The sequence below is a fragment of the Symsagittifera roscoffensis genome, chromosome 5 (assembly GCF_963678635.1).
Source record: "Symsagittifera roscoffensis chromosome 5, txSymRosc1.1, whole genome shotgun sequence".
Lineage (NCBI taxonomy): Eukaryota > Metazoa > Xenacoelomorpha > Acoela > Convolutidae > Symsagittifera > Symsagittifera roscoffensis.
Window position 1 is genome coordinate 64,377,439 of NC_087066.1, and position 27,864 is coordinate 64,405,302.

Here is a 27,864-nt window from a genome sequence, read left to right on the forward strand (position 1 = left end):
AAGTTCCAAGCAATCAACGGTGTGTTCTTCTTGTGAGCAAGAGTTTCCGAGTTACTACTCTCTCCAGCAACATCGGGGAAAGGAACATGGAGTGAAACAACGGAAGCCAAGTGATACGGTAGCCGACTTGAACAAAATTGTGGAGGATGAGGGGGAAGATGGTGAAAAATTGAAGGAGGAACTTGGTGCATGTCAACATTTTCTAGTGGATACGGAGATGGAAAATGGGAGAAATAAGGTATTTAACTTCCAAATGTCCCAGTTAGATACTAAAATAATTAACGAGAAACTTGAAGAAGTCTTCAACAAGCTCGATTCTGCAGCCAAAATCAACATTGCTCTGGGTTTTGTTCTTCGAAATATTGAGACTGGTGAATATCGATATTTCTACGCCCATGAAAACAATACTCTGTTTGAAAAATCCCACTTACTTTGTACGAAAGCGGATTTGATAACAATCCAAGGAAAAGTAGAAAAATTTGATATTGTGGAGCAATGTACCCAAGAACGCCAGAACACAAAGTGGCGATTCAAGTTGATTACTAACGTAACAATTTTTGCTGCTTTGCTAAAAAACATCCCAATGGGATGTCCAGATTCTGTCTTACCCGAACCTCTACTGAAAAACCATTCTGTTAACTGTCTTTTATCTAACAAGGACAAGGAACCTTACAAAGATCATTTGTGTCTATTCCGCGCATTGGCTATTTACATGAACGGACACAATGATCTCGACACTCACACCTCCAGATATTCTACAGAATTCATAACAAAATCTGGTTGTGATCCTAAGAATTTTCGTGGAGTTTCCGTTGAAGACTTACCTGTTGTCGAGGAAATAATTGGACGCAACATCTTTATTTACGATTTTGATATTCAAGAGGGAGAATATGTGGGAGAACTAGCACGAAGAAGTATTGGTAGATTTGATAAAACAGTCAAATTACTGAGATTCAACAATCATATCATTCATGCAAATGATATAGATAGCTTCTTTAAGTGTTTCCGGTGCCCTAGTTGTGATAGTTTCTTCAAAAGATCCGAGTTTCTCAACAAACATCTTCTGAGATGTAAGGATCGTGTGAAACATATTTACCCAAAGAACGTATATGAGCTTCGCGAAACCCTGTTTGAGAAGCTAGAAGGATTCAATCTTCCAGTTTCCGATGATAAAAAACTCTTCAAAAACCTAGCAATTTTCGATTTTGAGTCGATTTGTGTTCCTACAGAAGAGCTAAAAGAAACACAAACTACTACCTGGATTGGAAAACATGTCCCCATTTCAGTCTCTATATCATCAAATCTGATTGATGAACCCATCTTTTTGTACAACAAGGATCCACAGAACTTGATTATTGATTTTGTAAGCAAACTCGAGCTGTTGGCTGAGAAAAGTAAGCTGGAGATGAGAACAAATTTCCAAGATATTGAAGTTGCTGTCAATGAAAGAATGAAGAAGATCTTTGATCAGCTAAACGAACGTGGTAAAAATTATTCAAGTAACAAATTCGAGTACGAAGACGACTGCATTGAAGATTCGGAAGAAGCAGATATGTCAACACAATTTTTGCGAATTCAGAAAAATCAACTCATCGATTTGAAACAACATCTGGAGAGATATATAAATACTTTACCTGTTTTTGGATTTAACAGCGGTAGATATGATTTAAATTTGATCAAGTCCTACCTAATCCCCTATTTGATTCGCGATAAAGAACAAGAAACATCCGTCATCAAAAAAGCAAATGATTTTATATCTTTCAAGTTTGGAGATGTACAATTTCTTGACATTATGAAATTTCTGGGTGGAGCAACAACTCTGGACTCATTTCTCAAAGCTTATAAAGCTAGTGAAACAAAAGGATTCTTTCCTTATGAGTGGTTTGACAACCCTGACAAACTTGATTTTCCAGGACTGCCCCCATATGAAGCATTTTTCAGTAAACTTAGAAACAACAATCCTCTAGACAAAGACTTTACTGATTATGAAAAACTGAGGAAGAGTGGACTTGATGAACAGCAAGCACTGAAAAAGCTTCAAATCAAGACTGTACCCCCATCTGGTCTAGATAATTACAGTTACTTACAACAAACTTGGCAGAAAAACGGAATGACTGTTTTCAAAGAATTTTTGCAGTGGTACAACAACAAAGATGTAGTTCCAACCCTGGAAGCAATGCAAAAAATGATTCAGTTTTATCATAACAAAGGGATAGAGATGTTGAAACTTGGATGTACACTTCCAAATCTAGCAAACATATGTCTAAACAAATCTACAAATTACAAGTTTTATCCATTTTGCGAAAGTGATAAAGATTTGTGTGAAAAAATACGAGAAGACATGACCGGTGGGCCTTCGATTGTGTTTACTCGAAAAGCTGTTGTAGACGAAACCTTTATCAGAGATTCATCAAATATTTGTAAGTCAATCGTTGGAATTGATGCGAGCCAGCTTTACCCCTATGCAATGTGTCAAGATATGCCAACAGGACTGTATACGAGATGGGAGTTTGACACTGATATGCAGAAATTCAAGGCTAGACATAATCGAACTCGCAACTTTGAGAATATGGTCATGTCTTTCTATCAACAATCAAGACCAGAATGTAAAATTGAGAGCTTTTTTACATCTGGAAAACAGAAGAAAATTGACTGTATTAATGTGGACGGTTATTGTGATCACTGTAAAACAGTATTCGAGGCAATGGGTTGCTACTATCACTTTTGTTCTTGTCAAGAAACTCGTCCCTCCTTAACAGAACAGGATATTGAGCGAGGAAACAAGAAGAGAGAAATGGATGATATGCGACGAGAATACATTAAAGAGAAAGGATACAAAGTGGAAGAAATGTGGGAGTGTGACTGGTGGGAAAGTTTCAAAACCGATGAAAAGATCAAAAATCACGTCAGAACCCACTTTCCCTATAAAAGACCTCTTTCTACAGACTCACTTCTAGCAAAAATAAAAGATGGATCCCTTTTTGGCTACGTTCAGTGCGACTTAGTTGTTCCAGATGAACTGAAATCGAAATTTGCGAATTTTCCTCCAATTTTCAAAAACACTGAGGTTGGAAGAAACGATATTGGTGACTATATGAAGAATTATGCTATTGAAAATGAAATGTTGAAACATCCACAGAGAATGCTTATATCTAGCTTCAAGCTAGAAAATGGAACAGTTATAACTCCTCTCTTCAACTTTTATTTGGAATTTGGTTTGCAATGCACCAAAATTTATCGTTTTGTTGAATATTCTCCTCGGAAATGCTTTAATAATTTCGTTCAGTCAGTGGTTGATGCAAGAAGAGAAGGAGCTGAAAACCCTCTATCAGGAGTTGTAGCAGAAACAATGAAGCTCTTGGGCAATTCCTCCTATGGATATCAGATCATGGACAGATTAATGGCATACAATCACGAAGTATCTGAACGATGAAAAAACTCACAAGGCAATCAATGAACCACTGTTTAAGAGACTTAACACAGTTGAGAAGGACTTATATGAGGTGGAGTTATTGAAGTCAACCATTGAGCACAGAGAACCCATCATCATTGGTTTTTTCATACTTCAGTATGCAAAGCTGAGAATGTTGGAACTCTACTACAACTTCTTTGACAAGTTCTGTGATGTAAATAAATTTGAAGAGTTGGAGATGGACACAGACTCACTTTACTTGGCACTTGCAGAAGAAAATTTGTACGATTGCATCCAACCAGATAAGAGAGCTGCTTGGGAAAAAATGAGGGAGAGTGATTGCAGAGATTCCTTCAAGGCGGATGCAAAATCCAATTTCTTTCCTCGAACCTGTTGTAGTATCCATAAAAAACATGATAAGCGGGAGCCGGGATTTTTCAAAGAAGAATTTAGGTGCACAGAAATGCTCTGTTTATGTAGTAAGACATATTGCTGCTATGACAACAAGTTAGACAAATTCAAATTTAGCAGCAAAGGATTGAATAAGCGGGTTCTAGAAGACTCTGGAGATGGACCTTTAGCAAAGTATAGGAGAGTGCTTGATGAAGTAATTAATCTTACATCTACTAACAGAGGATTCAGAACTATAAATCATGTGGTGGCCACATATGAACAGACAAAGAAAGGACTAAGCTATTTTTATCCAAAAAGACAAGTACAAGATGATGGAATTCATACAAAACCACTGAACTTATAAGAACTGATCTGGTTAAGTAAACTTGTTCATGATGTTGTATTATATTGGCTTTATGATGTTAAAATGTAAAATGTTGCGGTAAACTTGTTATACAATGCAGTGATTTAAATACTTTCTTTGTAATTTAAACTTTTTTCTCGGAAACTTGCCTTTTTTCGAAGTCTCTGTAGGTTTCAGCATTGTTTCAATTAGATAGAAAGTAAAATTATCGTTTCAATTAGATAGAAAGTAAGATTATTTAATAAATTAGGTCAAATAATAGCTAACCTTATCGTTTTTTGAAGTTTTTTTTTTGAAAAATTTTTCATAAAAATTTACCCAAAAACTCTTACCATTGACTTACCATGTATCAAAAAACTAATCAAACGTCCTTAATTACACAACCTACACGTAATTAACCTTCGATATTCACAAATTAGTTAACACGCGCCAACATTTTGCGAAAAAAACTTGACATTTCCACACAAAAACTAAAAAAATTACGATTTTCTTACCATTATCTTACCATCACACAAACCATAAAACCTTACCATCGGTATTCCCTATCTTAATACATTGTAGACTCTATACCCAATCTTAATACATAGCATGGAAGACCCGAAGTCTATAACGTATCTTAATACATAGGGTCTTCCATGCTCCCCCCCCCCCCCCCCCCCTGATCACCTCCAACATCTACTACTCCCCTGGGACGCCCAAGGTTGCTGGTTCGAATCTGACCAGCAACTTTTTTCAAACTGGATATATCCTTTCCAATGAAATGTTAGCCTATAATTCGTCTGCTTATATTTTGTCGACCTAGTTGCCACATCGTAGAATTATTTTTTGGTTTCAATTTTCAATGTAGTTGTTTTCAGTGTTTTGAATTTGTCGTGCATTTTTTACTTTTACTAGCCTGGGCTTTTTATATTTGCTGTTTTTTTTGTCGCTTAAAAGCTATATTCGTCTTAAATGATCTCGGCTCATATTTTATTGGCTTATTGACCCAGTTTGGGGTCGTTCCAAAGGAAGCATAAAAATAATGCTTTATTACGGATCGCACAAAATGCTGAAATTCATTTAAAAAAATTATATTTTCGGTTCTACGGGAAACTGAAAGTTTCGTCGGCTCAGTTGCTGCTTGTTGGTTAATATTTGAATTTTCATTAATTGCCGTTGATTTTGTTTCTGGACGTGTTTTCCGCAAAGAGGACATGATGCCAGACATTTTAAATTTTTTTAAGTTGTTTTTCGAAGTTTTTGCAATTTTTTGTTCTTTTTTGTGACTTTCTTTTCCTCTCTGCTAGCTTTCACTGCTTTTAATGTTGTATCGCTATTTGTGTTTATTTCTATTCACTGTCTTGTTACGCAATATTTTCGTCGCATCGTAAGTATTGTGAAGCTCCGCTTCGCCTCTGTATTGAGTTTTGTTTTCATAGAAGCTCAAGCCACGAGTCAAGGTAGGCTGATAATCTATTCTGTTTCAACTTAGGAAGTTCTTTTATGATATTTTTCGAAGTTCTTGTCTTTTTAAAGAAAATAATCACATTGCCTTATCAGTGAATATTCCAAATGGATAAAATTGTTGGCTCTTTTGCCTTAACCCAACTGTGAGTCTTAAAGTAAAACGTTTGTTCGCCTTGTCGGATTTCAAAAAAATTTAGCATGCGAACTTATTATTATAGTCAAGCAACTCTATAATAATAAGTTCTGCTGGTTACTGCTGGAAATTGAGGCTCATGCAAGGTGCGGGGAGGAAGCGCCGCGTGAAAAAGATCCGAAGTGTTGATGTGAATATATTGGAAATATGTTAAATAATTCGAACCTGAAAATAATTCTTATGTTCGTATTATTGAGGCGTGTGTTTGATTTCTAGAGTGAAGGTAAGGAGAAGCCAATGCCAGACCTCTCAGTGAAGACAGATGGTCTGAAAGTGATCAGTGTTCCGGAACACCTGCGAACGAAATGGGATGGATTCTACCTGGAGTTCATGCTGCTACTGGGGCTGGTGTCTTATGCACTCAACTTCTTCTACGGAAAACAGAAAAACCAGAAACTGGCGTCTGCGTGGTAAAAATTGCCATCCGAATTACTTTGACAATGTTCCAGTCCCACTAACATTATTTTTTTCTACTGCCAATTTTTCTTTTTATTGCTAAACAAAATCGAGATAGTATGTTTGGATTCTGGCTCTGCTAATTACAAAACAAACGATTGTGTTATAATGCGAGTTTGATTTTTCACAATCGAAACCGCAACAATTTGCATTCATTTTTTGCTCGCAATTTCTTAATCTGTATTTAGTAGCATATGTGTTTCATCTGCCTTGTGAAGGCGCATTCATTGGCGAATAAGGCGCATTATGCTTGGTATTTTCTATAACAGGATGTTTTAACTGCGTAAGGTAGCAAGAATTGACATGCAGCGACAGAATTTAGGGAGTGATAATTTGAAGAAGTCAAAAATCTGAAGAAGACAATCTTATGGGTCAAAAAGTTATCCTGCGCCCAAAATATTTTCTGACTTGCTTATTAGTGATTTGGCAAACCAGCGAACGCAAGAAGTGGATCTAGCATAATCTTCGTCGCTTGGATATAATGGTGACGACTATATTATGGAGAGAACTCGTTTTTTTATAGATTTCATGTCAGGAAAGTGTGTGATCCGAAACTCCGGCCAATTTTGCCAATGTTTTCATCATTGAGACTTAAAACAGTTCTGGTGATATTTTCCCTTTAGTGGCTTCCAAGTGTATAGTTCAGTGATCAGGTAGAAAATAAATTACTAGGTCCTTCATTTACAATAAATATTTTAACAAAACAATGTTCCAATTTTATAAATACAATTTAAAAATATCCACTTAAGTATATAAAGACAGCATACAAAAGGCATACATAAATTTCCATTGATAATCAGCTCTTGCTGTCTAAATAAAGAAATAATTATAATAAACAGTTTGCGTCTTGCGTTTTATTGCCCCAACACCTCTACACGATACCAATCATTCATTTTCGCTCATTCACCACAACGGGAGCCGCAACCAGAATCAAGGGAGGTCTCGAGTACTGGAATTGGGGGCGTAAGTGCTACCGAGACGCCGAAGCCGCAATGCGTGGCTTTCAGAATTTTGGTAGCTTGGTTTTGTTGCGGTTTCCAGATCATGCAGAAATTTTTTTGTGAAGCTAAAAGCAAAAATTATCATTTTATTTGCGGTGATCTAAGTGCTAAGTTTTTGAGAAAAGCTTAGAACTTAAAACTTGTTACCAGAGATTTAAGAAGATACCCAAAGCAACAAAGGAAACACCGAAAATAAAACACTGCGTCGATGTGTTTTTCTCAAACCAAACAGGGTGTGCTAAAGTCCTGAAAAATCAATATCAGATCACTGGAGTGTACTATACGATGATGGGGAAATGTTAGATCATATAAGATAATAAACATTAAGTTCAATGAGACGTTTAAAAGCCATCTAAAAGATTTAAAACGTGGGGAAACGAAATTTATTGTTTCAAATTAGATGAAGTTTTTGTGAAAGTTCATGAGTTACTGCAAGCTAATTTGATCAAATTTTACCAGAAAATTATAAAAAATAATTCACTGAAGCACAAATTGCAGCTTTCAAAAAAAGAAATTGACAAAATTTTTATGTTCAAAAAGAACTATACAAGCTCGGTAGAAGTATAAACATCGAGCAAATTTAGTTTCAAAAAAATTATTCAAGCAAAAACTGATTTTCAATGAAAATAAAATCAAAATGACCCAAGAAAGAATTACAAAGCAACCATCTCAATAAAAACCGATGAATTGGGCGCAGAAGTTGAAAAGTTCCATATTTATTTCAGCAAAAGGCTAAAAACTAGCTCAGACTTCTCATTAATTCGACGCCCCAAGATTTTCAAGAACGTTTACAATTAATGTTTTTGTTGCCCATTATGCCTCGCGAGGTTGATTTGCAACAGATAAAAGCGAAGTTAATTGCTGCATGGATTGCTATGATCTCAACAACGTATTACTGAAAAAAAAAGAAGCAAAGCGATAGTTCAGTCACGAGCAATTTGTTGACCATTTTGCATCGGGAAGTCAAATTTTTGATGTTTTCTAAGCAAAATTAATACAGCAGGGATTGCTATGATCTCAACGTCTTTCTGAATTAAATAAACAAAGCAATAGTTCTATTCCTTATCAGGTTAATCCAGAAAATGTTTGATACACATTTTCCCGATTGCCTGAAGAAAGAAAATTTAATACATTTCTGAAAAACATTGCCTGATAAATTATCAACCGATATCATTACTGCCAGCATTGTTGGAAAACATAGAGAAGTTTATATATCAGGCTGAAAGAATCCGTTACAGAAAACCAAGTTCTTTACAATGCGCAATATGGGTTCCAAAGCAAACGTTAAACAATTGATGCAGTAGTTTCTTCTTTTGATAAAATTTGTTAATAGTGGGATTCTAAGTGGAATTAAACACAATCTACATTCATCTACTTGCGCAAAGCCTCCGCTAATGCAAACCAGATCGTTATTGACAAAATGCTATACATGTGGGCTTCGAGGAACAGTGTATGTTTTTGTAAACTCTTATTTTTCAAATAGTGCTATATATGTTGTGATTCAAACTAAACCTAGCACCCAGTCAGTCAAGTTTGGTGTAACACAAGGATCTATACCGGGTCTTCTCTTATTCATGGTCTTTACCAATGATATTGATTGTAACGTTGATCAGTGGAAATCAGTTTTATACGCTGACTAATTGTATCAGACAAAATGATTATATACAACAAAATCTATAAAAAGTTATGAATGGTGTCTTTTATTGGCTAGATGATAAAATATTTACGTTAAAAACAGACAAAAGAAGATAAATGTTCTTTAAAAATTTCAGTAAAAACAGAAAAGAAAATAGAAAATATTGAGCCGTTAAGTTGTTTTGGATATCTGAGCGTTTGTCTTGATGAAAGACAAGTAAAGGAGGTTCAATTTATTTAAAATGTATTTTGCAGTTTGTTTTACAAACTTAGGTGTTCAAAAACAAATCAATTGATAAAAGTCTACAAAACGTATGTTTAACCAATTGAGCACAACGGTGTGCTTTTTATGCTGCTCCAGACAAAAGAACTTTAAATTCATTGGAAAATACAATCATAAAAGATAATTCATGAAACGCAGTCGGCCAATTAAACAAAATTATTAGGAGTCATGGAGACAGAAAACTGAAGAACTTGGTTGCAATAAGCATTCAAAATTTCACTATTAGAAGACTTTTTTTTAAAACTATATGTCCTCCTTAAATATAGATTTTCCGTTTTTCTTAAGATAACGATGAACTAATTAATGAAATTTTTTAATAGACACCAAGTTTTTCCTGAGTTTTTGCTCGGTTCAATGTCATGTCTCAAGTTGAAATTTTGATAAAACTTAATATATATAATTTTTCACCATCGGTATTACTTAAAACAACCCAGTGATATCTAGAAATAGAATAAAGAATAATCTGGTTTGTGTATTTCATCGCACAAAAAGTTGGAAGATTTCAGAAGATTTGCAAAACATTCAAAGTTGGTTATGGGAAAGTTTATAACTGTAGAAGACTGAAAACGGACAATTGTTGTTTCATGGCGGTCTACCAAAATGATCTGCGTTTTGTAAAAGGAATCTATAAAAAGTAATGAGATGTTAGATATGCGATTTTTTTTATTATTATATATATATGTGTTCAGGTTTTCTTTTCGCCAGTGAATTAGAAAGGAAGAGAAAACTCTCTAGAAAATATGATGATTTTCAAGTTGTGGTTTTTAAATTATTTTATGAGGTGGGGTTGCCAAAAGCAAAAATAAGCTAACAGTAGACTACCGATAGCCTAATAAACGAATTGACAAAAAATTAGCAATTTCGGCTTGCAATGAGTCAATTTAAACAATTTTTGTGGGGAAAAATTAATTACTTCCGAGTGCTAAGTTCCTCTCTATTTTTGGTGGTCGGAACAATTATTTATTGCGCGGATATTAACTTTTTCATTGAAAGAAAACATTTTGATCAGGCTGGACACGACTAGAAGTACCCTGGAGCGCAACTTCTCAGTGGTGGGCGACGATGGTACCCTTAAGGAGCCTCCCTCTGTGACGAGTGCAACCTACTCGCCTGTGCTGATGAAGGAGACAGAACATGTATTCAGTCTCTGGTGTTCCGGAAGAGTGGGCTGCCAAAGTCTACTCATTGACCTCAAGGTTGAACTAAAACTTTTTTTGCGCTAAATATCTTCCTAGTCGAATCTTTTTTTCATCGCTTCGCCGTGTTTTGCGCATGATTAGCGCTTTGTATCCAAATTGGCTTGTGAACCGCGTTTTACTGCAGTTCCAGCTTGTGCTGATTGATTGGTGTTTTTCAGTTCCAACCAAAATCTATAAACTGGTTGCATTATGGGTAAAATAGTGCTCTGTTTTAGTTCGTGAAGCGACAAGATATCATTTCATTGATCAGCCGAGTGATGAAACCCACCAGCGATCTCATGGCAAGTTTAAACCATTAAATTATACGTTTTGTTGCCCGCTACCCACGAGCCTCTCCTTGACATGAAATATTCTACTCCTAGTTTGAAATTAATCGAGAGAATTGGAATAGATTTACTCTTGAGCTGTTCAACTTTTTACGAAGAATGAAAATAGTTTCTGCGTTGATGAACTTCAATTGTTGCGGAACGAATGATCGAATATTTCGTGAGTTTGTGTTCACATCTAATTTTGTTTGTGTTTCCAGGAAGTCAATGTTACATTGGAAGAGGACTTCGAGCCCTTAATTTTCGCCTTCGGAACCAAAAAAGTTCTCTCAAAGAATCTCAAAGAGTTACAAGACTTGGTAAGATCACCCAACTGCTAGCTCAAATGACATAATTTGTTTACCCTTGAGATAAGCAAGGGTATTGCTATCGGGTACTAGACTTTTTTCCCGTAAACAACTTTGTCCACAGGATCTTCACTTCTAGAGGATCTTCACTTCAATTTTTAAATTTACCATGTCTGATTTGAGTTTTTTTTTCGATTTTTTCAAATTCAAACAGTTTCAGTTTATGTTATATGGACTTAGTCAATTTATTTTGCGTAATTTTGAGGGCAAAATATATCCATTTGGGATTATGTAGTTCAGTTTGGATGGGTCGTAAAAGCTTTTAAGTTAAGTGAAGTTTTTCATGACAACAGTTTTGTTTTCGGCTCAACAGGTTTCGACCCAAAGTTTGTTGCCGCTCAGTAAATGAATTCCATTTTATAAGGGCTGTTTGTGAACTTCATCTGATACAAATATGAAGTTTTTGTAGCTGTAATTTTTTCAAGTAATTTTTTTCCAGCATAAGTTTTCAGAATTTTTTTTGACTTGTTTTTTTTTTGGTATTCACTATTTTGTAGCGCAGTGTGTTTTTTGCATCGCAAGTGTTGCGATGCTCCGCTTCGCCTCTGTGTAGAACTTATGTAATCATCACTTATCATACGAAAAATAGGCAGAGCTTGAAGCCGGTCGCTTATCAAGGCTAAATATTGTTATGATTTATTTAAATCAATTCGGACCTGTTGCAAGTGTACAGAAATCTGGTAAAATCGTTAAAATTAAGAAAACTGGCCTTATTTGATAAGAGGCAGACTTCGCATGACCAAAAAAACATCAAGGCAACATGCCATAAAAGGTCAAATATGAAGACGCAATCAGTAAAAAGACGCAATTGATTCTATGATTTGGATTGATTTTTTTGTTTGTTTTTAGAGCAGTTATTGTGACGGGCGGAAGAGTTGTGAGAAGTTCAAACTCACTCAGTACTTCTACGCCTCCGAACTGGTTGAGACTCCAGACTTTGTCATTGACTCCGAGGTAGGCCAATGTCAAAAAGACATTTTTTCATTAACATCAAAGCAGGGATCTTTTCGTCTGTATCCGTTATTTTAATGTACTCTATTGAAAGAGAAAAGCTGGGAAATTAATCCTAGGCTTTTGATTCTGCTTTTGTAGTAATTTCTGTGATACTGAAAACTTGAATTTTCCTCCACTTTTTGGTCTTCTAATTTCTGACTTTCTTTCAATTCAACTCTGGTTGCAGCTCCTGAAGTTCTTGAAGACCTACCCAGATTTACTGGAGTATCTGCACATCTCAGACCAGTTCAGCGGTAAGAAGCCTGACGAACAAGCAGCCGCTTCCGGAACCCCCGTTCCGCCCACGGCAGTGGCCAAAGTTCTCCAGGCCAGATTCGTGATGCCCAAGTTCGGAAGGACACAGGCGGAGGATATGGAGCTGATGCTTCCTTGTCTGAAGCTGATGATCTATTTTGTGGACAAACTGAAGAAATTGAAGCTTACCAAGGAGGTGTGCTGCATTTTGTGTTGTGTGCTTATATTTAAAAAAGCATGTTCAAAAAGTCCCTTGAAATTAGACCCCTTGAGACCTTGAATCGTGAACTAAAATCCGCCTTTGAATCCTGTCCTCAATATTTTTTGAAAGCTTTGTCATGGCCTTCGTTGATTAGACGTTGATTTTTTTGCTCTTGTGATTGGTTTCTTAGTGGTGAGCCCGTCCTCCACGCGACACTGGTTTTGTTGTCTGTATATTTGTTCTGTAAAAAAAACTAGGAATTGAAGTTGAATGGAAATTAGAGAGCTCCTCCCAGGAACTAATCTAATCGCATGTGCTTTGTTTGTGTTAGGCAAAGACGAAGGCAGAGCGTAATCGGACGAAGATGGAGGAGGCGGTGAGTCGGATGTTGCACAGTCAGAGACAAGAGAGTCAGCAGCAGAGAAAGGAGGAGAAGATCAGACTGGAGAAGGAGCGACTCATGACCGAGACAGACCCGGATAAACTCAGGAAGCTAGAGGTGAGAGAGTAGAGTGGAATCGGGCAGTTAATTCAAGTTACGAGGACCGCATATCCGAAAAATATGTCAGCCAATCACATTTCAGTATTTACACAAGCAAACGCTTGGGTTTTATTAGGGGAATTTTTATCTCAGCTCGTGTTATTTTACGAGTTGATTTTTTTCAAACATAACTCGCATAAATTATTGCACAACAATTTCCGTATCTGTGTAATGCTCTAATGCAATTTATATTTGACAGTATAATGGCATGTGTTTTATTAAGTGTGTCCATGAACAGAAAGAGCATGTGTTATTAATTGTGTCAATGACGAGAAAGAAGACACTTCTTCGAGTTCATGCTGGTTCGTTTTAAAAAAAATAGAGCATTAGCGAGCGTAGTGGTTTTTTTTACACAAGAGAGCGTAGTGTCATTACGATTTATATTTTTTCCACACCAACTCGCAAATGTAAATGCTCATTTTGGCCGTGTTTTTGTTGCATTGTGTCAGCGGTTCTGATTGATAATCAGAAATAAGACCCAATTCTCTATCTGCGATGAGGACTCAGTAACTGCGACTTTTTCAACCTTACAATCAGGCTTCAGCTCAAGAAAAAATTGCTATCGAATAATAATGTACGTTAATATTATTCTTTCTTTTGTTAGATTTATGAGTTTTATAAATTTGAAGTCTTTCCCTCTGCTATTATATTTTTCAAGCTTCGCAACAATATCCAAATTTCAATTACAATCTTGTTTTGAAAACTTTTCCTCTTTGTTAACATTTTTTTAAATCTCAACATTTTTTTGCTTCATCTTCAAGAATTATGCGGACAACTTGATTGGAACTTGAAGTTTTCTCTACTCTTCTCGTATTAAAGAAAAAACTTTCACTGTTTCAATCTCGGCATTGACTGGAGAAATTGACAAAGACTGGTCGAAGTTCGAAGGAATTTTACGAGACGAGCCAAATCACTGTTGCCAGCATATTTTACAGAAGCACAAAATCAGCGAGCTCAATTTTAACATCTCCGTCTAAATAGAAAAGCACTCAACTTCCATTCAAATCTTGATAAAGCTGCTCAAAATGATCTTGAACAAGCTTTGAAGCAAATGCGAAATCGATACACAAGGCCAGGCTGAATCCGAGAAAATCATTTTGAACTGAGAAATAGAGTTGAAGACAAAAATGAAGCATCGAGTTTCGATAAACAGGTGGATAATTATGATATTGACGGCTATCAAGATATTCTGGAAGATTTTTCTGGATCTGTAGACTAGGAGCGAAATCAAGTCTTTGACGAAGAACGATTCGAGAGAGTCGAAGATAGCTGGGCAAGCTGGACAAATAGAATTCCGTTTTTTTTTGCAAATTAAGCAGACAACAGAATCAAATAAATCAGAAAATACAGCTGTTTTTGGTTTTCTGTTTGCTTTTTGGATTCTCTATATCAAAACTTGCTTTAATAAAAAAACTTTTTACATCAGATTTTAAACACTGCAATATGCATCTTACAGCAATTTTCTACAAACAATTTTTTTCCATTAATTGTATATAAAAATATATGTATAAATATCTAAACTTAATGAAGCCAAACTGTGAGGCTGGTGAGACGAGAAAACCTCGGATCGAATTTTCTGTAAGAAAACTGTTCGAAAAATAACCTACTCGAGAGTTTGCGAAATCTACCGAAGCGACCATAATAGAGGAGGGGCCGCACTTTAAGTAACTATTTTTTTAAATTTTTTTGTTCTTTAATGATTTAATCGGCTTGTTTTGCCCTATCTAAGGTAAAGTCCCTATGCATTTTCGGCTCTCTTTTGTGCTATCTCATTATTGATTCCCCTTATCAAGCCTGCTTCTAATCTGTTTTCCATTACCAATCACTACCAATTTTCCCCGTTGTGGAAAGCAGAGATGGAATAGGAAATGGATGGATATTGAGGAAAGATGTGCAATACAAAAACTAGCCGTTGCTCTTTCTTGATCTGGGATAGTAATGAATCAAGTCTGGTCTAATACATTACGCATTTAGGTTCAAAATTGAAAAAATTTGCAACCAAAATGATCATTGCTTGCAACACAAAACTCGAGTGTGGCAACTAAGCCGACAAAACAGAAATTTTTCACGTTGAAGTTTTTTGAAAATCAAGAACACTTTATGACTGATATACTCTGACAAACTAACCAAACTAAGAAACCTGGATGATTGGGTAAATTTTTTTATGCAGCTGGGAGTCATGAACAAAAGGAAACAGAAAAAAAACCCTACAGTTCAATGTTGACCTCCTTTGATAAAATACACCGAATTTGAGAAAACTGGATCAACAGGTTTTTTCCTCTGGGACATGAAAAATAATTTACACTTCCGAAACTAGAAGTGGATCACGTTGTTGGTGACTTTTACACTTTTCCTGTTCGCTGGTGGAATTCGCTTTCCTTTTAACAAAAGAAGTTCACTGAACTTGAAAACAAATCAGAAACAGAAATTAAACCGCGAAAAATAAAGTTTGGGCGTGAAAAAGTTGCACGACTTCTTCCTGCAAAAAATCTCCAAGACGACGTTCGACTCTTAAAAATTAAAATCTCTTTCAAAACTAGAAAAAAAAATTTGTTCTTAATTGGAGAGGGTTTCGTCAGTTTTTTGTTCGTAATTGGAGAGGGCATTTTGACTGCCTTTTTGCAAATAAAATTTAAATTGAAATCACAAAGGCATAGATACCTAAGTGCATTCGTACATGCATTAACAGGTATGAATGCACTTCTGTAGTTGCTAGAGCATTTTGAGTTTTCCTGAAAAGGAAAACAAAAAATTATCAAGAATTAAATGAGTGAAAAGGTTTACATTCTCCAAAACCTAAAAAAGTGACCAAAAATGCTAATTAATGACGAGAAACTGGGTGTTCATTATTTCTCGCTACGGCAAACCTCAGCTAAATGGTTAGTTAATTATTTCTTGGTTCAGATTTTGGTCCAAATCAGAATTTTTCCGATTCTCGAAAGTCTTTCCGGTCCGCTTGGAGTTAACGAATATAACTGGGACGACTAAGTTCATGGGTTCGAATCTGACCAGGACCTGTTTTTTTAAACGGGAAATTTTCTTTTCAAATGAAATTGTCGGACTATGTTGTGTCTGCTTGTTTTTGTCGGCTTAGTTGCCGTATCTTCGCAACGTTTTCTTTTGCTGAGCGCATTTATTAACATTGTTTTTTAGTGTTTGACAAACGCGTGCATATTTGTAATTTTACATACCTTGACTTTGTTTTTCCTTTTGTGTTTTTTTGTTTCGCTTAAAAATATTATTCGGTCTAATTTATTTCGGTCCATTTTTTATCGGCTTTTTGACCTATTTTGGGTCGCTTAAAACACACAATTTTGGAGTTCCCCTCCGCACTTTTTGATTGTTTATTTTTTTTGTTTGGTATTATGAAAAAAATGTTGGGATCGGGTTTTTTTGAGACGCTTTGGAAAAATTTTTCCACCTTTTCAAAAAATTTATTTTCTTTCTTCTGAAAAACCGCTATCGATTTTCATAAGAGAGGTTTCAATGGGACGTCCGACAACTACCCCGTGTGCCTGCGTAATTCCCTAATTTTTTTTTTAAATTTGCCCCACTTTCTACAGCCTTCGAAAATGTGTGTGGGGAGAATTTTTGACCCGTTTTTTTTGTTTTTTACTTTTTCTCGAAAACTGCATTCTCAAATCTGAGATTTTGATTGCAATGGAGAGAACCGATTTTAAGAATTTCCCCTGCCTAAGCAGTTACGCCCAAATAATTTTACACAAAAATTTATGACCCTCGGAAAAGTCAAAATTTTCGATTTTTTGACCGTTATTTGAAACTTTGACTTTTCTCAAAAACTACCCTCTCAAATCTGAGATTTTGGGCTCACTGGGTGGAACGGTTCACGGAATGTCTTGCCCAAATTTTAAAGTTATGGCCCACGGAATAGTCAAACTTTCGAAGTTTTGACGGTTTTTTCAAACTTTTCTCAAAAACTACCCTCCCTAATCTGAGCTATTGGTTTCAACGTGTAGAACAAGTTGTCTGAAGCTCCTCTTTGTAGCAATTTTTGCGCGTCCCTTAATGCGCAAAAAAAGTTTACGTGTGTTTGTTTTTGTTTCGAGTAAAAGGGGAACGTAAAAGTTTTTATTTAGTTTTGAATTTAAAAGAATTCGGCTTGAAGACTTTCTGCTCAGGTATATGCGACATTTTCGTCGCTTGGTTAATTATGTTCTGATGTTGACTTTGCATTCTATTCTTTGAGCATGTTCTTTCACAACTATCTTCATTCATTATGATAGTCTGGCTGTAGCGCAAGTAGTGCTTAGCTCAGCATTGCCATGAGTAAATATTTTCCACCTGTTGGATGTTTTCTTTCTTTTGTAAATTGGTGCCCTCTAGGAGTAGTTATAGAAATGGAATTTCTAAACCTCCATCTTTTTGCAAGCTTGCGATCACTATTCGTCTACTGGGATGCAAGTTATTCTAATTACGCTTGCAATGTATGACGTTTTTTTTGTTCTGGCCAAACTGGATGAAAACGTGTTCCTTTGATCATATTTTAAAGCCGGTTATTTTCAGTTATTTTTCTTCTTGATTTCGTTAATGTAATCGTTTTCCGCAATCTCTCTTTTAATTCTTGTATATGAGTTTGTTACAAGCAGTTGAAATAACCATTGTTGTGGGACTAAATGCATAAAAATAATCGTAATAAATTCCTTGCAATATAGATTATATTCACTGTAGAAATCGTTTACAACCAAATGAAATGTAATCGCGAGAGTGCCGTGGAATTTTGCTGCCCGTTTTCGGGCGCCTCTAATCCTTTTTTGACCTTGATTTGTTTTTAATGTTCTTAATTAATCAGAAAATGATTTGAAAAACAGGTTGTCAAAAATACATCATTTAAGATGTGTAATTGATATTCAGTGCAGCCGTGAATCCATGTTACGAAATCTGGTTAGTTTTTTGAAACAAAAAAGAAAAATTTTCTAATTTTTACAATCATTGAATGGTTTGGTTACCCTTTGTATGCACATTTTTTTCATTTAAAGCCTCATGAAGTATGGTTTGTATGCCCTGTTTCCTCTGGACCCTACCAAGCAGCTTCAAAATTCCACTGAAATCTAACACTTTTACGAATTGGTTGTTGAGTTTTTCTCTTATATCTTCGGTGCTCTCATATTTTCCCTTGAAGCAAATAATTTCGAAAAGATGTCTGGTTTTAATTTTACCTGTTTCTACTTTAGTTTTGTCTATTGAAGCATTAGCTGAAACTATGTACTGTAAATTGGGTTTTACAAGCGTTTGTGCTCGTAGCGCTTGATTTTCACTTAGTTTTCTTAACTGTAATGCATGCCTCAAAACCTCAACATGTTATTTTTAGTTTTTTAGTAATATGATCTATGCAGAAAACTTAGAATCAATTTGAACACCTAACTAACAGAACGATAGTTTATCTCAGATCGATCGCTTATTGCTTCATTTTTATGTCAGATTTTTGGTTGCTCTATTTAGACAGTATCATTATTTCTGTTCAAATTTCATTTAAAGGCAGCTTGTTTTATTTTTGTCATACAACATGCTGTTTTGTCCAAATCTTTACGGTATATGTATCTAAAGTCAGTTTGCTTTCACTTTTTCTTCCTGTTTAATATCATTTATAGAACTGATGAAGAGAACCGGGCCTATTATGCATACCTGTGCTACTCAATATTGCACATTTTTGAGATCGTTTTGTTTAATTGTCAACCTATTCTTGTCGATTTTTGAAGTAGGATTTTAGAGGGTCCAAAATGGATCCCCGAAAGCCCTAAGTCGCATTTTTCGTGTGGTTAACTGTATAAGATTTCTTTAAGATCAATAAACGTGCAGTGCACTTTGTCATCGTGTTCTTAGAGTTCCAGTTTTGAGGCGCTTCTGCTAACATGGTTATTAAAGCATCACTTGTAATCTTTTTTGAACTGAATCCAAACTGGCAATATTGTAAAAATTGATACTTTGTGGGATTTTGATTCGATAAATTATAAATGACCCGCTCAAAAGTTTTTATTATTTGAAGACAATTGGGTCTGTAATTTGATGGGTTAGCTTATTGCTTTTTTTTGAAGTGAGATTTGACTTCAGCTAATTTAAAACTCCGGAATTTGTGTATTCAAATATTTTTGTAAAATTTTTGTCACAACTGGATGCAAAACTGAATCAATTTTGTTTCAAGCAAAAGTGATTCAGTCCATATGTAGCAAAATTAAACTTGGTTTTTAACAATTCGAATGTTTTCGATTTTGCAATTTCGTTACGTCTGTGAAATACATCGAGTTAACCTGCTTTCTGACTTGTAATTTTTTTGAAGTATTAAATTAACTGGCCAATTTATCCCCAAAGTTTGCAAAGAAGTCGTTAAATTTTATCTGCGTATGTCTTTTTCTTCCAGTTCGGCGTTTTTTTTTTGGACAATTAGATCAATATACAGATGGAAACATTCTCTTATGTGATTATTGGATTCCATTTGACTCTTGTTTTGTAAAAGTTTCCTATTTCTGATTTTGTTTGTAATCTGCTATATATGGAAAACTACTTACTTTTGAACAAAACTTTAACATAAGTGGGTTGAAAAAGAAGGGATATCCCAGTGGGTTTTTTTTTTAATTGTCTGTTTGGTTATTGGCTATGTTTTATTGGCTATGTTTTATTGTTGCTTGCCAGTCATATCGATGACAATTTTTTTAAATTACCAGCATGTCTACTTTTTCTTTTGTCGGGTGTCCCCGCACTGGGACATGCCTTTAATAGCTCCACTGCGTGTTTTATTTACATCTCTGAACTACACAATGTCACTTAGCTCTTAATTTTGCGCGATTGGTTTAATTTGTTGATAATAAAATTGCATGTGAAATCAACTATTCTGCCTCTTTTAATCCGAGTATAAAAATTGTTCCAGGATTTGCAGGCGAAAAGAGACCGAAAGAGAAATCAGCCGAAAATGAAATCGATGATGGTTCGTATGAAGTGAACAGAAGAACAAAGAAGTGAGCTTCGAGGTCTGATTGCTGATACATGGTATAACCCAACTCTCAAAGAAAAAAATCTTCGCAAATTTGTCTTACAATCGCCTCCCATGTCACATCAATTCATTTCGGAAAAGACATCTCCTCCCCGTCAAAACGTCGATATGTATCTAATATTTATTATTTACGATGCTACTTATAATCTATTGTATTTTCAATTTGTTCCATGTGCGTATGCTGACTTCCAATGAAAGCTTCGAATGATTCTGGCTTGGTTAGATTGAGCCGAACTGATTTGATACTCGATTTTTCATGTAGCTACATCAACTTGGCTAGATCGAGAGATCAAAAGAATCCTTTCTTCAATTTGTGATGGGAATATGTTTTTTTGTTAAATTGGTTTATCTGAGGATATTTAAAAAAAAATTGTGGCAATGCCTTCAAAATCTTTGATCTTTCATTGTAAGTTTGAAATGAAATCCTTAATGTCTTTGCTTGGTTAATTTCCTTAATTTTTTAAAAGTTCTTCTTTCCTATGAAGTACCTTACAGACATGTTTATTTGAATATCCCCAAGTGAAAGTAAAAATTGTTCGATGTATATGATACTGTGGAAATAATGCCGTCATGTAAAGAGGCATCAGTATCGAGAAATTATCAAATTAAATTTCAGTACTAAATTTTTGACACAGAGAGAGACAGGTATTTGGTCATCTGTGGTTTTTCAGTTAAAGTCAAGAAGTATGTTCTTTTTTTGTTCGGAAAAACGTGTTCGTGCTTGTGAACTGATTACATTAAAAAGCTTTTCTTGCAATTTAGTGACCTATAATTTGACGTTGCTAGTTCGAAGTAGAAACTATAATCTGTTTTTCCTTTACTTGAGCTCAATGGGACCTTAATAATGAATGATTTAATGATTCATTTTTTAATGATTTTTGTTGTTCCGACTATTGAAAATGGTGTGGAACTTTGTATTCGGGTGTGTTTTGGTTTTTTCTCTTTAGGAGTCAATGAACATTGTTCCGAAGTTTTTAAAAGTCGTTATGATTTTTTCACGAGCAGTCTTAAAACCGCTTCAGGCTCAAATTTATTTTTTCGTAGTTTAATTTTTGATTTCTTTTAAAGGTCAGTTCATTTTCGAAATTAGAAGTCAAAGTCACGGAAAACGTGATTGACTTTTAATTTCGAAAATGGAATTTATTGTTCAGATTTGTCAGCGAAATGAAAATTTTTGCCTATAATCCAATTTTCTAACATTGGGGTAATTTTATCAAAGAAGGGTCAATAATAAATTGTTCTAAAAATTCAAAGATCTTTAAGGCCATCTTTTTTTAAAGATCGAAAGTTTTTTTTTATGATTGTTGTCGGTACATTCTGTGCTATTGCACAGCAAACGACTATTCTTGTTTCATTTCTGTTTAATTTGCTTGGTTAGAACATTTGATGCTGGCAAAGAACACTCCATGAGGGCAGGTTGTTGAGCTATCTGTTGAATGTGCTTACTCTCTTTGAGGCATAGTGTTAGACCAAGAGATTGCTGATGTTTTGACGGGGATTAGTAATGGGTTCTTATTTTTCGGAGTTCCTGTTTTTGTTCTCTTTCCAAAGTTTTGCCGAGCTTTAAATTCGGATGCTTTTCCTCGCAAAAATCAGATGTGGTAAATCGTTTTTGATATCAATGGCCGGGACAATTATGATCGAGCTGCCATTCAAAAAATTTCCAAAAACGTTCTCCCTATGCGAGAAGTTTCTGTGTTAGTCGGGTGGTTTTCGTTTAGCAATCAGATTAAGCATGAGTAAACAGACTTAAAAAAGTTTTTTTAAGCATTAACTAAGTTATTAAAAACCACTTTCCTAAATTAAAAAGTCAGCATTTTTATTAAACAAAAATCTTTTTGCATTGTTATTTTTACGGTGGTCGAAACATTCCATGCTCTTTGCGTTGAATCAGGCTGCCTTTGCGTGAACATATTTGATATTTAGAAGAGATCCTACAGCTGTCTAGGTTAAAGTCATTGTAAATGTGTACATGAAACCCTTTATCATGTATACGATTAACAAAAAGTTTTATGTAGTGAGTTTGTTTTTATTTTGACACATGCAAGCTTGCAATCGTCGTTTTGAGATATAAAAAGAACAAGACTGCTCGTATCAGGGCGAAGCCCTGAATGTTCCGACTGCCTTTTAAGGTTTATGGAGCAGTAATAACATAAAAAAATTAAATGTAAGAAAAAAAATTGAAATTTTTTTTCTCTTAAATTTGAAATTTTTTTCAATGAAAATCATCGCCCCACACGCCATATAAAGTACAAAAGGATAGATTTCGCTCCTTGTAACAAATCAATTATGGCAAATACGCTACTTTTAACCAATTTGGAACGATTTCTAAGACGGATTAACTCTCCGCTTACGCGTTAATAGCGCGAAATATATTGCGCGTTAATTGTCCCAAATTGGCCAAAATGGCAATCTTTAAACCCCCATAACTTTACGAAAAATGATCACAGGTGAAATATTGTTTCAAATTTAAGCTCAGGACAACAATAGCTTTTGAAGTATATAAAAAAGTTCCGTCTAAAATGGCTAGTTTAAAAGTCGAAATTTGTTCAAAAAGAAAAAAAGTTCAAAAAGAAAAATTAAACCCACCCCGAGCACAAATATTCCGTTACTTTCGTATCGAACGTCGGAACAACAAGAACGAACTATGTGTATTCAGTCTATGTGGATATTTTTCCTTCGAAAGTCAGACATTATAATGCAAAGTTTCCGCGTAAATTAACCTATAGTCAAGCGGTATCCACTTCATAAAAGTGCATTCCTTGCTAGCCCTGCCTGATATCTATGCATTAAAGTAGATTATATCAAGAGACTGTGCAAAGTGGCTGTGATTAATGAGTTTTGATTGGAAAGCCCTTAGTTCGAATCATGTAGTCTCTGGTTTGTTTCTAGCTTGATTGATTTTGCACTTTTTCGCTTGTCCGTTTTTACTGCTCTTTTTACTGCTCTTAGTTTTTAAACCAATTTAGAATCAAGTTAAGGCGGTTGCATTGCAACTACCTCATAATGTTCCGATCGAAAAAAAATTATGCATAAAAGTTATTACGAAACAGATATTTTAAGGCAGCACGAACGGATGAAATTAAATGTGAAAAAAAAACGCAAAATTTGGGACCTATTTTTTGGCTCGGGGATTTTTTGAAAATGAATCACGATTGAAAGGCTTATTTGAAAACCTTCACATACCTGATTTTGTGGTTGATTATATACCTTAAGCCTAGCACTTTAAGCCTAACACGATTTTCATTTATTTGATTCGGAAATTGAGTCATGGTTGAAAGGGTTCTATAGGATACCTTCACATAATTGATTCTGTGTGAAAATAATCACCTCAGGGCTTAGTTCGCTCCCATTTGCTGGTAGTTGCGTGACCTTGAACAGCGAGTTTGCCTTCGTCTATATTTCACAGTGGCTGATTTTTGAACAGACTGATCTCTCTATTGAAATTTCGCTTCTGTTTTTATTCCATTAGAATTGTTTTTGATCACTCAAAAGTATGACTAGTCAATCAATTTAGCACATAATCTTAAAATGCTTCATTTCGTCTTTTTTGCTTGAATAGTATTAAAATATGCTCTTTCTTGGATTTTTTTGCAGGTTGAAATTTAACATACTTTGTTAAGTTTTTTTTCATATCAGTTAAGGAGGGAAATTATTCGTTACAAGGTACAACAAATCGTGAGTGGTATATGTTGAGATGAGTCAACTGTTGAGTTAGTCCTCTATGCTGGATACTTTTAAGTACCATAATTTCGATTCGCTCAACAAGATTGGCTAAAACTCCATAATTTTAACTAGTACTATTAGCGCGCAATTATGGTACTACGCTCGGTTTAGAGTCATTGCTTTGTTATCCCTAATTTCGGGTATTTATGAATTAGAATTCAAAGTCCCAATTGGTCGCTGACTAATGATGGACTCTATTAAAGTTATAAATATTCCGGATCAGTAATCTCGTCAATTATTTCAAGTTTGGGGAACCAATTAGGAAGGTCACGCCGAGGTATTAGTAACCATTGTGTCACGGTCATTATGCCAATTGTTTATCGGAAATAGTTTTGTGGCTCTTTCAAATACTATTTCGATTATTGTCGAAAGTACTCAGAATAATTCATTTTGTTCTAAGTAAGTTTTCAGCGCTAACATATCTAATATCTGTATTTTAAAAAATCCGAAATTGTTAAGTTTTCAATTATATTTTATATTTTTCAGAGATAAATGTGTTTATTAAATTTATTCTGACGGTCGCCAAACAAAATCTATTCTGGTCCATTCTCACTTGTGTTTGAGCCAAAATTAACCAACCCAGTTCTAGATTGAATTTAATATTTTGCTTTTTTTTTGCCTTGCGACCCCTTCTTGCTAAAACATTGCCAGCAAACCGTAATCTTTCATTGCTTATTTTCCATTTTATTTATTATTGTTTCTTGATCCACTGTTGTTACTTGACTTTTGTTCGCACTATTTAGAAATCCCTAAAATTACCATTTTTTCTCCTTTATACAATTCTTGTTAAAATCGGAAATCTTTGTTTCTATCTTTCGATTAAGTGAAATATCTCGAAGGTGCTTACGAGCTTACTATTTCAAATGCCTCGTCAAAAAAGTGAAATTGCTGCAGAAGATACGAAGAAACTGTCATCCAGAAGTAAGTAAAACTTTTTGATTTATCTGATTTAAGATAAAATTTAACTTTTTTGGGTAAGAAGAATTTTCGATTAATGCAGAGGTTTTTCGCCAGGAGTGTTTCTATTGAAATGATAATTTAACCAAATCAATCTTGACATGACATGAATAATTATACAAACCTCTGCATAGTTTACTACGAAAAAAATTACCCGGAGTGTGTTAGAATTGCACCCCATCAAACTAAAAATTGTCTATGAATTAATTTTTGTAGAATTTTATTTAGTAGTTTGTACGTTTTTTTTTTAGAAATAAACCCTCATTTTTAAGAAAGTTGTAAGTGTCTGGTCATCATTCAAACTTGAAACAGAAAGTAATTTTTAAGTGTTTTACATGGTTTGTGTTCGTTTAGGCTCTGTAAAAAGGCGAAAACAAGTTGACAAAGAAAATGTAGAAAACACAGTGCCAGATGAAATGCTGACTATGGAGTACTTAGAATTGAGAGATACTCCAGTAAGAAGATCAAATAGACGCGGAGGACCGCTTTCTGCTGCTTCATTTTCAACTTCAAAGTCAACCGACAAAAAATATAGAACTAAGTCAACATCAGTCGCTGAAGACATTACAAGCTCAAATGAAATCATACCACCTCGGACTCCAAGACAAGTGAAGAAAAAAGAGGCCAGAGAGGTTTCCGTCGATGAAAACAAGGAAAACACTTGGACAAAAATTGTTTTGCCCAAATCTGCAACAAAAAATGATAATAAAAAACCGATTTCAGAGAATTTGTCACTGAAAGAAAGTAAGACGCATGTATTTATTAATGAAAGCAAGAGTGAAGATGTTCGAAGTCCGTTGAGAAGCAAAAGAGGAGCTGTAAATATGCCAGTCATAATGCCTTTAACGCCTCCTGAAGAAAGTAGTGACCTAAAGGTAAATTGTCCAGTAATAAGTGAGGATTCAGGCTGGCAGAATGGATTGAGGATAAGCGTCCCGGTGACTCCAAGGAACCGCAAAGAACTCCGGAAGTCAGTGATGGAGTCCAATAGTTTAACATGTTCGGCTGTCGGAAGGAAACGAAGGATTCTTTTCCCTGGATGTAAGTTAATTAAAGTTGAATAAGTAAGTTATTATAATTAAAGATTATTCTTGAGGTCTTGCAATATTGCATGCTTGTAACAGTAATTAAAATGCAACTAAGAAAGTAAGAATGTCCAAGAGGACAAAAATTACATCAAATAAACAATAAATACCTAAACTTAGCCGAATACATTTTCTCATTATCAGACTTTTTTGTTTTCAACTCGCATGAAGCCTCAATTTGCGGCACGTATTCAAATTATTTTAATCTCATCTGATGAGTTTTCTGCTATAGATGAATACTACCAAGAAATTAAAAGCGCATTCTGTCCTAAGCAGCAAACCCTCTATGACGATCACGTCAATGTCGACGGCAACATGCTTGCCTTCGGCGGACATAAAAACGACTCCTTCTCAGCCAAAGAAGTGATTCTAGGTCGGGAAGAAGAAATTGATCGTCTTCAATCACTCGTCAATGATGTTTTGGAAGGTAAAAGTGCCAGCTTGTATATTTCTGGGCCCCCTGGAACCGGCAAAAGTGCATGTGTTACAGCAGTCCTGCAAGAACTGGTAGCGAGGAGCGGTAAACACGTTGCGAATATCAGGATTGTTAATTGTGTACGCTGCAGAACCCAGCAAAGTATTCTCGAAGCACTGCAATGTAACTCGGAAGGGTTATTTTTGGACACGAAGCTCAAAAGTAGTTCACAAAAAGGTCAACTACCTTTTATAGTAGTTTTGGACGAGGTCGACCAAGTCGAACCTCAGCACCATTCGTTCATTTACAAAATGTTTGAGTGGGTCTATGAGTCACAACTGACAAAAAATGGCCATAAACGGAAATTTTTGTTGATTGCAATTGCAAATGCGCTGGATTTGACCGAGCGTGTTCTGCCACGCCTGGCTCTTTCGTCGGTAAAACCACAACTGATGCACTACAAGCCATACAATGGATCCCAGATTGCGAAAATCATTTTAGACAGAATCAGTAAAGTAAGTTGCTAGTTACATATATCCAGGTAATAGCCTCAGCTCATTAGTCTATATTGGTTTTGTGAAGACTGCATAAAAGGCTGTTTGCGGTTCATTACTAACGTATACGTTCAAGAGCTGAATTGGTTCGTATTAAGTTGATACAGGCAATAGTAATTTTCTGAATGCGAGTTAACCTTTTGTCGCTCTATGAAAATAGAATGGTGGTCACAGTCATACGTTCGTAAATTTCGGATAGACCAATCAAAAGCAAACGAAGTTGAGAAAATCGGGTAAAACCTACGTCTTCGGGCAGAAATGAGAACCCTAGGCATAGAGCATGAAAAAAAAGTGTAGGCTGACGGAATTAATATAATACTACCATGTGTTATTATTCGAAGATAAATTTATTGCAATGACTCATAATCTGGAGCAGGCGCGGATCTAAGAATTTCTCGAGGTGCGGATTTCAAAAAAAAAATGAAATTTGCGTCGACCTTTTTTTAGGTCGACCAAATTGATTTTCTGAGCTCCCACAAATCACTAAAGACCCTTATTTTACAAAACTGTTTTCTTGGCGTTTTTATGCACTTTAACTACGGCGTGTTTATGCACTTTTTGGAACTCCCCCCTCAAAATAAGTGTAGATTGGCGCCAAAGGCGCCTTTAGAAAATTTTTTAGGTCAGTCAGCCAAAAATTAATATCTCAAATATTACAAAGGGGGACTCTTTGGGACGGCAGGGAGTCGAATCCCTGAGGGGAAGGGCGTCCGCCCCCCAAATCCGCTACTGATCTGGAGTTTGGTGGATCGAATCCGGTAGTCTGTAAAGTGCGTTCAATTTCATAATTATTTAATTTGTCAAATTAGGATAACTCTATTTTCGTCCGACGCGTTTTTTTTTGTAGTCGACGAATTAATCCGGCTTAGAAATGATTCCCAATTAAATTAAGGCGATCTAACTGATGCAAACTGCAGTGGATTAGTTTTTAAAACCACTGACCCTTGGCCGTTTTGTTGTTTCTGATTGCTTAGTACATCTTTAGTACAGACCGTTTCATTGCCTAGTACATGCCGTTTTATTGCTGAGTACAAAAGCTTCGGGCGGAAGTTTCTGTGTTTCTTATTCATCAGCT

The 27,864-nt window shown here is 35.4% G+C and overlaps 2 protein-coding genes across 2 annotated transcripts in view; both read left to right on the top strand.

The window, feature by feature from the left end:
* Positions 1–20,675, top strand: part of LOC134846828 (PAT complex subunit CCDC47-like) — a 495,511-nt gene extending 474,836 nt beyond the window's left edge. Inside the window, exons 4-11 of the mRNA XM_063864224.1 lie at positions 6,025–6,218; positions 10,193–10,379; positions 10,598–10,663; positions 10,909–11,007; positions 11,905–12,009; positions 12,236–12,499; positions 12,837–13,004; positions 19,930–20,675. Coding sequence (XP_063720294.1) covers positions 6,025–6,218; positions 10,193–10,379; positions 10,598–10,663; positions 10,909–11,007; positions 11,905–12,009; positions 12,236–12,499; positions 12,837–13,004; positions 19,930–20,001 — 1,155 coding nt within the window. The 3' untranslated portion in view covers positions 20,002–20,675. The remainder of the gene's footprint in view (positions 1–6,024; positions 6,219–10,192; positions 10,380–10,597; positions 10,664–10,908; positions 11,008–11,904; positions 12,010–12,235; positions 12,500–12,836; positions 13,005–19,929) is intronic.
* Positions 20,676–24,144: 3,469 nt separating this feature from the next.
* LOC134846359 (uncharacterized) overlaps positions 24,145–27,864 on the top strand; it is a 54,032-nt gene continuing 50,312 nt past the window's right edge. Inside the window, exons 1-3 of the mRNA XM_063863678.1 lie at positions 24,145–24,699; positions 25,090–25,776; positions 26,053–26,750. Coding sequence (XP_063719748.1) covers positions 24,642–24,699; positions 25,090–25,776; positions 26,053–26,750 — 1,443 coding nt within the window. The 5' untranslated portion in view covers positions 24,145–24,641. The remainder of the gene's footprint in view (positions 24,700–25,089; positions 25,777–26,052; positions 26,751–27,864) is intronic.